This window comes from Notolepis coatsorum, assembly GCF_963971535.1.
Source record: "Notolepis coatsorum genome assembly, chromosome: 8".
NCBI lineage: Eukaryota > Metazoa > Chordata > Actinopteri > Aulopiformes > Paralepididae > Notolepis > Notolepis coatsorum.
The window spans coordinates 56829658-56843432 of record NC_140172.1 but is presented as its reverse complement, the minus strand read 5'-3'; the positions used below and the strand labels follow the sequence as shown (position 1 = coordinate 56843432).

General features: G+C 44.9%; 1 protein-coding gene across 1 annotated transcript in view; it reads left to right on the top strand.

Moving 5' to 3' along the window:
- LOC311233456 (atypical kinase COQ8B, mitochondrial-like) overlaps positions 1–13775 on the top strand; it is a gene marked incomplete at its 3' end in the record, with an annotated part of 50871 nt that overhangs the window by 2470 nt on the left and 34626 nt on the right. Inside the window, exons 2-3 of the mRNA XM_084320423.1 lie at positions 3180–3361; positions 8024–8147. Coding sequence (XP_084176549.1) covers positions 3180–3361; positions 8024–8147 — 306 coding nt within the window. The remainder of the gene's footprint in view (positions 1–3179; positions 3362–8023; positions 8148–13775) is intronic.

Sequence of the window (13775 nt, the reverse complement as noted above, 5' to 3'; positions counted from 1 at the left end):
AACGTTAAGTCGCAGTCCGGTGCGTTATTTCAATACATAATATTGGCGACGAGGATGGGATCATGGATTCCCTACTTGCACCTCTCTCTCCGTTCCTCACCCTGCCTGGCGAGCCACCGGTTCCGTGGATTCACTGGCTGGAAGCGTTTAATACGTTCATAATAGCCGTCGGGCTCGCCGATGCTAACGCTGCTCGGAAGAATGCCCTGCTCATTCACAACCTAGGAGCCGAGGGACAACAGATCTTTAGGACTCTCGGAGCTGCACCGAGTTATGCGGACTGTGTCACACTGCTGTCGGGACATTTCGCTGCTCCACAAAACGTCATGCTCCGGAGGATCGTCTTCCGTCAGCAAGTGGGTGAGTCGATCCACCACTATGTAGCTGACCTACGGGGCCTGGCTAGCCTCTGTAAATTTGGAGTGCTGGAAGATGAACTGATACGGGATCATCTAGCTCTAGCTGAACATACTAACAACCCAAAGCTCAGAGATAAGCTATTAATGATGCCAGATGAATTGACATTGACAAAGGCTGTTAATATTGCTTTCCATCTCGAGTCAGCAGCAGGTTTGGCATCACAGCTAGCACCCTCCAGCAATGTTTTTCCCAAACCTCTGATGTTGTGGCGCCGTCCGAGGAGTTTCCCGAACCGGTTTTCCCGGAGGACAGCCTGGAGGTAAATTTCGCTGCACGCCGGGGTACGACCGCGTCAACAGCAGGCCGGGCCGTGTGTGGAAATTGTGGCTCCTCATCACACCGCAGCCGGGCTCCAGTTTGCCCTGCTAGGGGACAGAGGTGTCAACGCTGTGGCAGGCAGAACCATTTTGCCCGGGTCTGCCGCTCTGCTCCTGGTGCTGATAGCACGCCGCCACGCTCGCCACGTCCACCTACGCCGACAACCATCCATTCAGTGGACGCCACCTCTCGTGCATTTAAATGGTGCACGGTGGAACTCGACAGGGTGGTTCTCCCACTCCTGTTGGATACGGGGGCCTCCAAGTCACTTTTGAACATTTCCACGGTTCGACGACTTTTCCCGCGCCGGACGCTCACCGCCAACGCAGAGGACCTGTATGGGTATGGACACTCTAAGATAGGAATGGCAGGCACAATCACCTTCACCGTGTGCTACGGGACCAAGGCCCTTCCCTCATTCACTTTCCAAGTGTCTCATCAGGGAGCCAACCTCATGGGCTACGATTTGTTTTGTGGGCTTGGGTTCTCCCTGGTGGACAATACAGGGGCTGACATTCTGTCTGTGGGTTCGCCCTGTCACCAGCGCTGGCCTGCTCTGTTTAGTGGGTTGGGCTGCCTCACTGCGTTTCACCACCAGCCTCTCCTCATCCCGGAGGTGCGTTCGGTGATCCAGCCGCTGCGCCGCCTGCCCCTCGCCCTACGCGACGATGTCACCGCCGAGCTGCAGAAGCTTTTGGATGCGGGCATCATCGAGCGCGTCGCCGCTTCACCATGGGTTTCCAACCTGGTGATAGTCAAAAGGAAATTAGGGGGACTGCGTCCATGCGTCGACCTCAGGCAGGTGAACAAGGCGGTGATTCCGGATAAGTACCCGCTGCCCACAGTGGAGGAACTGGCGGCACAGTTTTACGGCTCCTCAGTTTTCACCACCCGTCCAGTCCAGGGAGGGTTCAGAGCTGGACATTGAGGACTGGGTTTTGCCAGATGAGCCGCAGCGGGGCCCGCCATTGCCAGCCGAGCCCCAGGTTCACCTGGAGGCCTCTCCAGACCGCGCCCAGCGGGGCTCACCATTGCCATTGCCAGTCGAGCCCCAGGTTCACCGGGACGCACGGCCAGTCCGTGTCCGAAATAGACCGGCCTACTTGAGAGACTATGTTACTTGAGAGATAGACTATTTATGTTACAGATTATTTATATTTATTCATTGACCGTTTTAGTCAGAGCATAGTCTGTTGCGTGGCAGAATAATCCACAAGACTATGTCGGTGACTGGCAGTCTACCCGGTTCACCTAGGTAGGCTGCAGGGACTGTTAGTATGAATTAGATATGAATTAAACTGTATGGGGATGTTCTTCGGGGTTCCCTGTGGGGGGGGGGATATGTTGTGTATGTGAATCACAACGGTGTTCACCGGGCCTTTAAGATGGCACGGTAATGTTGCGACACTGCTGTAATATACCGTAAAGCGTTGTGGTAACGGGAGATGGTGTGTGTGTGTTGTGCACTGGTGGAGCGGATCAAATAAACGGTCAAACGTTAAGTCGCAGTCCGGTGCGTTATTTCAATACATAATACACGTGTCTCTGTTGGTTTGTCTCTGAAGTGTTCCTAACCACGTGTCTCTGTTGGTGTGTCTCTGAAGTGTTCTTAACCACTGTGTCTCTGTTGGTGTGTCTCTCTGTTGGTGTGTCTGTTGGATTGTCTCTGAAGTGTCCTTAACCACGTGTCTCTGTTGGTGTGTCTCTGTTGGTGTGTCTCTGAAGTGTTCCTAACCACGTGTCTCTGTTGGTGTGTCTCTGTTGGTGTGTCTCTGTTGGTGTGTCTCTGTTAGTGTGTCTCTGTTAGTTTGTCTCTGAAGTGTTCCTAACCACGTGTCTCTGTTGGTGTGTCTCTGTTGGTGTGTCTGTTGGTGTGTCTCTGTTGGTGTGTCTCTGTTGGTGTGTCTCTGTTAGTTTGTCTCTGAAGTGTTCCTAACCACGCGTCTCTGATGGTGTGTCTCTGATGGTGTGTCTCCGATGGTGTGTCTCTGTTGGCGTGTCTCTGTTGGCGTGTCTCTGTTGGTGTGTCTCTGAAGTGTTCCTAACCACCGTGTCTCTGTTGGTGTGTCTCTGACTGTTGGTTTGTCTCTGAAGTGTCCTTAACCACTGTGTCTCTGTTGGTTTGTCTCTGTTGGTGTGTCTCTGAAGTGTTCCTAACCATGTGTCTCTGTTGGTGTGTCTCTGTTGGTGTGTCTCTGAAGTGTTCCTAACCATGTGTCTCTGTTGGCGTGTCTCTGTTGGCGTGTCTCTGTTGGTGTGTCTCTGAAGTGTTCCTAACCATGTGTCTCTGTTGGCGTGTCTCTGTTGGCGTGTCTCTGTTGGTGTGTCTCTGAAGTGTTCCTAACCACGTGTCTCTGTTGGTGTGTCTCTGTTGGTGTGTCTCTGTTGGTGTGTCTCTGAAGTGTTCCTAACCACGACACGTGTCCCTGGTGTCTCCGTAGTGATGCTGTCGGAGGCGCTGCAGGTGCTGCGGGGGGCCAGCAAGGTGGGCTCTGCCCTGGTCACCACGCAGGGGGAGCAGCTCAGACTCATGGCCTGTAACTCCACGCTGGCGGCAGGAGTCCAGGCTGCCCAGAGTGTGGTGGAGGGACTGGTGGGCACCTTCATGGGAGGCAGTGCTACGGTGAGGATTAAGACACACACACACATATGTATATACCGTAATTCCTCTAATAGTAACCGGGTCTCAAATACAAGCCGGGTCTCTATTAATGGCCGGGTGCGCTCTTGAGCTAAGCAATTATAAGCCGGCCTCCTAATACAAGCCGGGTTACTAATATACTGAGCTGCATACTGAGCTAGTTACTTGATTTCACTTTGAAAACGTTGAAATGACCAGTGACCACCTGTAATTGCACTGTTTACTATTTCATACAGTACTTGGTTTCAATAAATGAACCCAGTACATTTTACTGGGTTCAAACTGACACAAAATGTTGATTTATTCATTATGATCCGTTTGAAAATTTGAAATATAGGCCTCCCTCTTATACAGGCCTCCTCCTAATACAAGCCTGGTACCCGCTACAGTTGAAACAAATACAAGCCGGGGTTACTATTAGAGGAATTACGGTATATATTATTGTTTCTCCTAACTGAAACCCACTCGTATTCATCCTATTCATTTCCGCCGTCGACTAAAAACACACTTCTTCAAACAATATCTGAAGTAAAAAAACATCTACTAACCTTTGCACTGTCTTTTACTATTATGCACTTTGCTACTAAGTAGGGCTGACCTTCGAATATTTTTTTGGAATTCGAAGCTTCGGGGCCGATATTCGATTTTAATTCGAAGCTTCGAGATAAAAAAAAAATAATTTATGTTGTGGGACTTGTACAGCACTTTGTTCAACTTTGTCAGTGCTGTAAAGTTTAAATCTTTTTAAATCTTAGACAAACTAAACACTTTGCTTTCATGAAATATTGTAAGCCGTCATTTGAGGCTTTATAAAAGCAGCACAATGAACACATCTGTCAGTGCAGTCCGACCTCATCTTAAATAACAAACAGCATTGCTTGTTGTAATTAACAAAGAGAGGCAGAGTTGATTTTGCACCCAAAAAAGAATTTTATTTTCATATTCGAATCCCATGCACATCGAACGAAGCTTCGAAGTATTTAAGACAGCCCTACTACTAAGTGAACTAGTAAAACAAATGTGGTATACGATTCCAGCCCTACAAACTAATCATTACAATCACTCTCAAATGTATTCTCATTTCTCCAGAAGCAGATTTGAGACTTGACCCCCCCCCCCCCCCCCCCCCCCCCCAACAGGACATTGAAGCTTGCTTTCTTTGTCAACCAGCAGTCATGGTGGCTGGTAGATTGAGGCCCTGTCCACACGAGCGTTTGGATTTAATATGACCGAAGTTTGAAAAAATAAAACTCCGTCCACACGGTGAACACAGGTGAACAACTGTGTATAACTGCGTACTCACGGTAGAGCTGGGAACCCAGCAACCGATACATTTAGTACAATGCCAAAACAGTAGGCGGCGATGTTGTTCAGACATGAAGGCCATTTCAACCAATCAGAAAAGGCTGAACGCTCACTAAACTTCCTGTGGTTGCGATCTGCCATTAATTCACTGAAGAAGAAGAAGAACTTCCTGTTTAGAAACATAGCTGGACCCTATTGATAATTTTGCCAACGGAACATATATTTTCAGCAAAGAAAGAAACTGCAATAAACAAACGGATACATTCACTGTGTGTTCTGCCTCTCATTTTGTTGATGAAACAAAACCATCAGCAACACAATTTACCACCAAGAGCGGATAGTTTAGTCTCACAAAAGACCGCCGGTGTTGTTAGCTACATGCTAATGTGAATGGCTATATCCATGTATAGTATATAGCTTAAATGCTAACGTAATGTGGTAACGTTACCGATATGAAATGGATGCAAACGTTATTTAACACATTGCAGAATGGGTACAATACAATACGGCTCAATACAAACAATTGTTAAGGGGATGCAGTCTGGACTGGGTTCCTTATAACAATAACTTGACAACACATGAGTTTAGTTTAGCTGCAGCTACATGTTTTCTCTGAGCGTCAACAGACATCAGTCGATCACAACACTCTTCAACACAGACGATACGTTTTGAACAAAAGTTTGTTACAATCATTTTCATATAACGCTACTTGGGACAGCTCTGCTGTAAACACTGGTGTAGTTGGCTCTGCTCTAATCTCTCTACCCCGCGGTCTGCCGTGAACATGGGGAATAATTGCGACAGCTCTGCTGTAAACACTGGGAATAACCTCGGTTGCTATGCCCACACGCAACTGCAAAACCGCACAACTTCACCCTGGCCACCGGTTTCAAAGACCGCAGTTGCAGTGTAGCAAATCCCCGGTTGTGTGTGGCCGAACAGTGCAACTGCGCACATACAATCATGGTTATATTAAAACCAGCGTTCGTGTGGACGGGGCCTGAGTAGCCAATTTAATCTCCTTAACACTTGAGTGCCAGCAGGGGTCGCGCGATTTAGCGCTTGAGTGCTAACGCTCTATTCAATGAGAGAGCGAGCACATTTGCGAACGCATAAACTATATCTTAAATTATACGCATGAACTATATCTTAAATTATGGCTATGTGTCTAATACGCCCGTCGCTTATCAATGACTTGCTTCCAGTCAACATTGTCGAAACGGATTGTTTTTTAATCGGTACATTTCCGTAGGGCTGGGCGATATGGCCAAAAATGATATCGCAATAACGATATCGATAACGATATCATATCACTCGATAAAAAAATATATATCGAGTATTAAAAAAAAAAAAATTATTAAACAGATGTATGTTTATTTTGCAGCAATTCTTTGTCGTTGCCGCCATCTTTAGTGTTACATCCCCTCACACTCCAGTTCTCAGGCTGCAGCTGGTTTGAAAGCGAAAGTAAACCGGCTTCTCTGCTGGCTGTGGCTCCAGGGGAGTTTTTTGGTGGACAAACCACCGCACATGTGCACCGTGACTCATGACTGGAGACTAGCTCTGCTAGCACACATAGCCTACTGTGTACAGACGGTTTCAAACTGTATTTTAAATTAGAAAGCAAACAAAATAAAAAAGAGAAAAATAAATCTCAATTTGGTCAGTATTGTCATTTGGACAAGCAAAGCCATTACTTTAAGTTGCAGGCAAGAAAGACAAGTCTGTCCACTGTCTCTGGTTTTAAAACTGCCCTGTTGCAGGTCACAAAAAAAATTCGATATTTTTTCCCCGATATCGATTATTAAAATATATCGCAATAATTATCGTTATATTGACCAGCCCTACATTTCCGTTTTATACCATTTTGAAAAACGTGATTCTGCAGGAATACACAAAAAACGTTGTAATTTTTTGGCCTATTTATGAATAGTTTTCAAATAAACGCTAGATTATCGATAGTATATGTGTACTTATGCACGCTAGAGAAGCGGGCTGAAAAATCTATTATCTTATTTCCTGATCAGCACACACACACACACACATACGGGACACGTTGATATATCTGTGAAAAAAGCTCTGATTATCCCAAGACTGGTAAAATAGATTCCTTACCTCAGATCAGATGTTCTCCAAAAATATTATTCCAATTCCTGATCGCCATTCCAAATATCGATCGCGTTTATTGATCCAACCCTGGGTACTGGAAACACATATGCCACGCTGTTCTGAGGGTCGGCGAAGACTGCAATCGGCTCGGATTACATACCTGACAAGTAAAATGTGGATTCCGGACTTTCTTTTCCCCATGCGTTTTCATTCAGTCCAATCCAAAGGGTGCATTACCATCCGGGAGACGATAGGGGGTGGTATTTTCCCTGTTCGAGCTCAGAGAGAGTCCCAGTGGTAACGTGAGGCTAGATTGATGAAAAATGAATGGAAATCGCCAATAAATTAAAAAAAAAACGATTAAACAACGATTTCTCGTCGTTGGCACTCAACGGTTGGCATGAACTAATGAGAATTCTCGTCGTTGGCACTCAAAGTGTTAACAGCCAAATTAGACTTTAGAATGAAAAGACTGTGGGAAGACAAGCTTGCTGCTTGAGATAGTAGCCAGTAGAAATGTCCACATGTCCACAACCAAAATAAACATGTATACATGGGAGGTCAAACATTCTTCTGTCACCGAAAATACTATTCTTTTAAAATCTGTATTTTAAATATTTATTTAAATAGCAAATTACACCTCTGTGAGATGGTCTACAATATAAAAAAAACCTAAACATTAGTTTTTAGTGGTGAAATAAAGAAATTATCATTTTGTTACAGCAACTTCCTGTAATCACTTGACCGGCTATAATCCGTTATAATAGATTATGGAAAACAGCCTTTTGAGCCTCAGAGAGGATTGGAAATGGCAGAGAGAACGCTGGCGCCGCTTTGGCTGCATTTAATTCCTATTAGGTGACGGTGCTTTTGATTTAAAAACTCAAAAGTCCCAAACAGAAAGAATAATCTGATTTTGCACGATTATAGTCGAGAAATTTGGATTCTCACTTTGGAAAACCACTTTGCCTCCCATTTTAAGGGGAGTAGCCATTTGAATGAAAAACGCAGATGCCATTTTGACAGGCATTTCTCCAACAAATCATCAACCGACAAACACCATGGTGTGGCACAGGGGTCGGCTACAGTTTGAGTGGCTGTTTGTTCTACCAGTTGAACGTTTTTTTGGGAAGTGGCCCGAAGACGCAAGGAGCCGGAACGGAGCTCCCGTTTGATGGCATCACGGCAGAACGTCTGACCTCCCTACTCTCTCTCTCTCTCTGTCTGCAGCAGCAGTCTGTGAAGGAGGACGTGTTCCCCGACGCCGAGGGCTGGGAGGAGATGGACCCTGACGAGGCTGCCCAGTGGGCTGTGGGCTCACACTTCCCCCCAGGGGCTGAGGCGTCAGCAGCAGGTAACGCTGCTCCTCCAAATTATAACTCAGCGCTCCAGGGTGCGACTGTTTTGGTCGCGTTTTGTGACCAAATCTCAGTGCCGTGCGACTGGATGTTTTCCCTTGTCGCACTGGTGCTCCCAGCTCCCAGCAGGTCTGTCTGTCTGTCTGTCTGTCTGTGTGTATGTGTATCGTTTTTTTCCGCGTGGCCATGTGCGTTCTAAAAAAAAATATCTCTGCCTTTGATTGGCTATAACATGTGCATTATGCAAAGACCAGCCCCGATCTGGCTCTGATTGGCTCTGATCATCACCCTGCCATTATTATTCGCTGAATGATGGGATAAACAAAAAAGCCATGTGAGCATCAACTTTCCGAATTGAAACGATAAAAAAACACAGCCTCTCATCATACTGGTTTCATAATACAACGTTTCCGAATGGATTTTTGTATTAAACAAAGTGTATGCAGTGATGCTTTCCCAGCGGAACACAAGCTGCTTAACGTTACACAGGTATGTTATACACGTTAATTAAGCTATGTAACGTTAGACCGCAGCCCTTTAGCTTTAGCTAACGTTAAGATAGCAGGAGCCGTCGGCCAACAATTAAAGCTGTTTCAACAAATGTATTCACAAAATGGATTATCATTCAAACGTTATTCAAGCCTTCCGTGACCAGTAAGTAGGTACATCTACTACTCAACCGCAGCAATGTGCGCTATGTGCTTAAACTTTGCTAGTCAAGACTCGACAGTACGCTGGGTTGAGGCGCGGGCGGAAGTGACCATTTTTTAAAATAAAATACCCGAAAGACTATTAGTATAGGGAGGTGTAGTGGTTACTTCCTGGTCTATAGGGAGGTGTAGTGGTTACTTCCTGGTCTATAGGGAGGTGTAGTGGTTACTTCCTGGTCTATAGGGAGGTGTAGTGGTTACTTCCTGGTCTATAGGGAGGTGTAGTGGTTACTTCCTGGTCTATAGGGAGGTGTAGTGGTTACATGATTGCTGTTTCCGGCCGGTCCATCATCTTGAAAACACAATGTATTTGCCCATTGCCCATTTCTAAATAGTCTCGTTTAAAACAAATAAAGCATCAACATTTGCATGGTGTACCTTTCTGTGCTTATTCATCCACAATCTATAGCTCAACAGGAAAATATTCGCAATTAATTGTAAAAAAAGAAAATCGCAGAATTTTATTTCAACCAAAAATGCTTAACAAATAATGTTAAGTGATAGAAGGGAACTCATTTTGTGCAAAAATGGAAAGCTTTCCAAATGTTCATGATACATGGTAGAATTGTTACAATAGCCGATAATCCATTTTCCCAAAGATAAATCCCTATACGAGTGGACCTCGCAGGCGATACGAGTGGACCTCAGTGACGTCAGACTACACCTCCCTATTTAGGAGAAAATTGTTTGCATGATTAAAAACGATGGTTCGAACATCCGAATGTTCGAATCCCAAAAACAGGCTTGGGGCAGCTCTAACTGGAGCTGAGCTGAATGTGTTAAAATAGACATAAAAAGGTGAAGGATTGGACTTTGCGAGAGCTAACTGTAATACAATGTTATTTTTTACAATAATTTACATAACATCTTAAGAAATTACTGTATGGAAACTGACAAAAAAGGTCATGGTAAAGGTAACGCTTAAAATGTATTATTGCATTTGCAGTGGCAAAAGGCACAGTGGAAATTTTTGGGTGCACCTAAATTATGTGCTGGTGCACCTAAATGAAAAGGTTAGGCGCACTGGTGCAACCAATGTAAAAGGTTAGTCTGGAGCCCTGATAACTTGATTGTTAAAAATAGCTTATAGAAATAATAAACATTAATTTAGTTCTACTCGGAAACGTCTACCCCACAGCTCTCACCTATCCGACACATTGAAACTTTGCTTGTGGGAAGGATGAGGCTGTGTGACATTAGGCACATTACTGTGTGACATTAGACACATCACTGACATTAGACAACATTAGGCAGGTCACTGTGACATTAGACACATCACTGTGTGACATTAGGTACATCACTATGTGACATTAGGAAATTATCTACTACCAGAAATTGCTAGCTACACTTATCATCCCTGTGGGCAAATACGGTGTAGTCGTTATGTAATTTATCATACCAGTGTGTCATTTATCATACCACAGTGTGTCATTTATCATAAAAGTGTGTCATTTATCATAGCACATTATGTAATTTATCAAAAAAGTGTTATTTATCATAGCACATTATGTAATTTATAGGGGTGTAACGGTACGTGTATTCGTCCTGCGAATTTACGGAACGGCGGGCCGTCACGGTGCGGTACGCACAGCCATACGAAGAATACGCCTCACAGCGCACACACACCAGTCGCTCATGCAGGCACTCGCGGGGTCCGTGTGAGAACAGCGTGCGGCACACCGAGTCCGACTTCAGATGGCACATTTACATTGGAACAGCTGCAGGGTCATTACAATTTTACAGTTTTCTTTCATTTTCTTGTTCGCCCAATAATGTCAACCAAATGAAGCCAATGGAAAGACACACACACACACACGTCGCCAACACACACACCAACATTCTCCCCCGCCGGACTCTCAGGCAGAGCTGATCAAATAAAAAAAAGAAACTTACATACTGAGCTCCTCTCCAGTTTAACTGCTACTGTGTTTAAATCCAAATAATCCTCTGCCATTGTTGTAACATGTCATCTGTTCTCTATTCAGTCTCGTGAAGTAAAATTCTCTCTAGAAGTGAAACTGAAACTTAGCAAGGATAAGTTGTTAAAGGGACAGTAGGCAATTAATTTATTCAGTGGATGCCTGAACACAGAATGACACCAGTATCACTGACTACCACGGCAAGCCTATAGAAAATTATTCGATTTAATAATAATTATCATAATTATCATAAATATATAATAATAATTATATATTATTATAAAAAACTAATAATATTAACACTATGATCGCCGTGGACGAGTTAAGACGTCATTCCTAGCCATGCTCATTCTGCCGAAGACGCCGTAACTCGTCTTTGATGTCAATATTTCAAAAATCTGTGACCGAAATCATATTTTCCCTCCGGAGCCCTGAGACACACTGCAAAGCTCCACTCAACTCTCTAGCGGTTCAAGAGCGCCATCTGGTGGCCGATCGGCAGATCGCCAACCGGAAATGACCCTTTGAACCGGTAGTGCTCATCCATATGTGGTCCGGGCACTCGCTATCGTTAGATAGACTCCGTCTTGACACAGTGAACATCGATCGGTGCAAATAACTCGAAAAAACAACATGATTTGGACGTATATACTATTATACAACCTGGAAATGGATCTGGCATTTCTCCATCCCATAATAGAACAAATTCTGTTCCACGCTCATCTGCCAGCGGCGCGAGGAAGCCACGGTAAGATTCAGCGTTATATTCTAACGTGTTCCATATAAACTGCTATGATGAACATATGACCCACTCTGGATGAATCATCTAACGCTGCCCACGGAATTATAAACGATCCCCCGCCCATCCGGTCATCATCAGATGATATGTAGTAACTCCTAGAAGCACATCCAGTTGAATTTTTTTTTTATCTCGCACAGATTCCTACCAAACTGTATTTGATCATCAATATAATGCATTTAGGGCTATAAATCACGTTCTGAAGAAAGCTGCAGAAAACGATAAAAACACTTATACTTTAGAGTATGAATATGTGAATGAAAAAGTTTAACGTTGCTACACCCTGAACAATACATATAGGACATTGAATGGGTCATAATAATGGCAATTTAGCAATAGAATTTAAAAAGTTATAGCCCTGCAAAGAAGGGGAACTTCTCCATAGACAAATAGAGATGGCGAGGGATGGTAAATTATGAATTTAACCCATGGCGAGCAAAGTGTTAATAATAAAAAAAATATATATAAATATAATTTTTTCTGTTGTACCGAACCGTGACCCCAATACCGAGGTACGTACCGAACCGTGGCTTCTGTGTACCGTTACACCCCTAGTAATTTATCATACCAGTGTGTCATTTATCATACCACATTATGTAATTTATCATACCACATTATGTAATTTATCATACCAGTGTGTCATTTATCATACCACATTATGTAATTTATCATACCAGTGTGTCATTTATCATACCAGTGTGTCATGTATCATGCCACAGTCATGTCATCAGTAAGACTAGATGTGACTCCTCCCCTCTCCTCACCAGTCATGTCATCAGTAAGACTAGATGTGACTCCTCCCCTCTCCTCACCACAGTCATGTCATCAGTAAGACTAGATGTGACTCCTCCCCTCTCCTCACCAGTCATGTCATCAGTAAGACTAGATGTGACTCCTCCCCTCTCCTCACCAGTCATGTCATCAGTAAGACTAGATGATACTCCTCCCCTCTCCTCACCACAGTCATGTCATCAGTAAGACTAGATGTGACTCCTCCCCTCTCCTCACCAGTCATGTCATCAGTAAGACTAGATGATACTCCTCCCCTCTCCTCACCACAGTCATGTCATCAGTAAGACTAGATGTGACTCCTCCCCTCTCCTCACCACAGTCATGTCATCAGTAAGACTAGATGTGACTCCTCCCCTCTCCTCACCACAGTCATGTCATCAGTAAGACTAGATGTGACTCCTCCCCTCTCCTCACCAGTCATGTCATCAGTAAGACTAGATGATACTCCTCCCCTCTCCTCACCACAGTCATGTCATCAGTAAGACTAGATGTGACTCCTCCCCTCTCCTCACCACAGTCATGTCATCAGTAAGACTAGATGTGACTCCTCTCCTCTCCTCACCAGTCATGTCATCAGTAAGACTAGATGATACTCCTCCCCTCTCCTCACCACAGTCATGTCATCAGTAAGACTAGATGTGACTCCTCCCCTCTCCTCACCAGTCATGTCATCAGTAAGACTAGATGTGACTCCTCCCCTCTCCTCACCACAGTCATGTCATCAGTAAGACTAGATGTGACTCCTCCCCTCTCCTCACCACAGTCATGTCATCAGTAAGACTAGATGTGACTCCTCCCCTCTCCTCACCACAGTCATGTCATCAGTAAGACTAGATGTGACTCCTCCCCTCTCCTCACCACAGTCATGTCATCAGTAAGACTAGATGTGACTCCTCCCCTCTCCTCACCACAGTCATGTCATCAGTAAGACTAGATGTGACTCCTCCCCTCTCCTCACCAGTCATGTCATCAGTAAGACTAGATGTGACTCCTCCCCTCTCCTCACCACAGTCATGTCATCAGTAAGACTAGATGTGACTCCTCCCCTCTCCTCACCACAGTCATGTCATCAGTAAGACTAGATGTGACTCCTCCCCTCTCCTCACCACAGTCATGTCATCAGTAAGACTAGATGTGACTCCTCCCCTCTCCTCACCAGTCATGTCATCAGTAAGACTAGATGATACTCCTCCCCTCTCCTCACCACAGTCATGTCATCAGTAAGACTAGATGTGACTCCTCCCCTCTCCTCACCAGTCATGTCATCAGTAAGACTAGATGTGACTCCTCCCCTCTCCTCACCAGTCATGTCATCAGTAAGACTAGATGTGACTCCTCCCCTCTCCTCACCACAGTCATGTCATCAGTAAGACTAGATGTGACTCCTCCCCTCTCCTCACCACA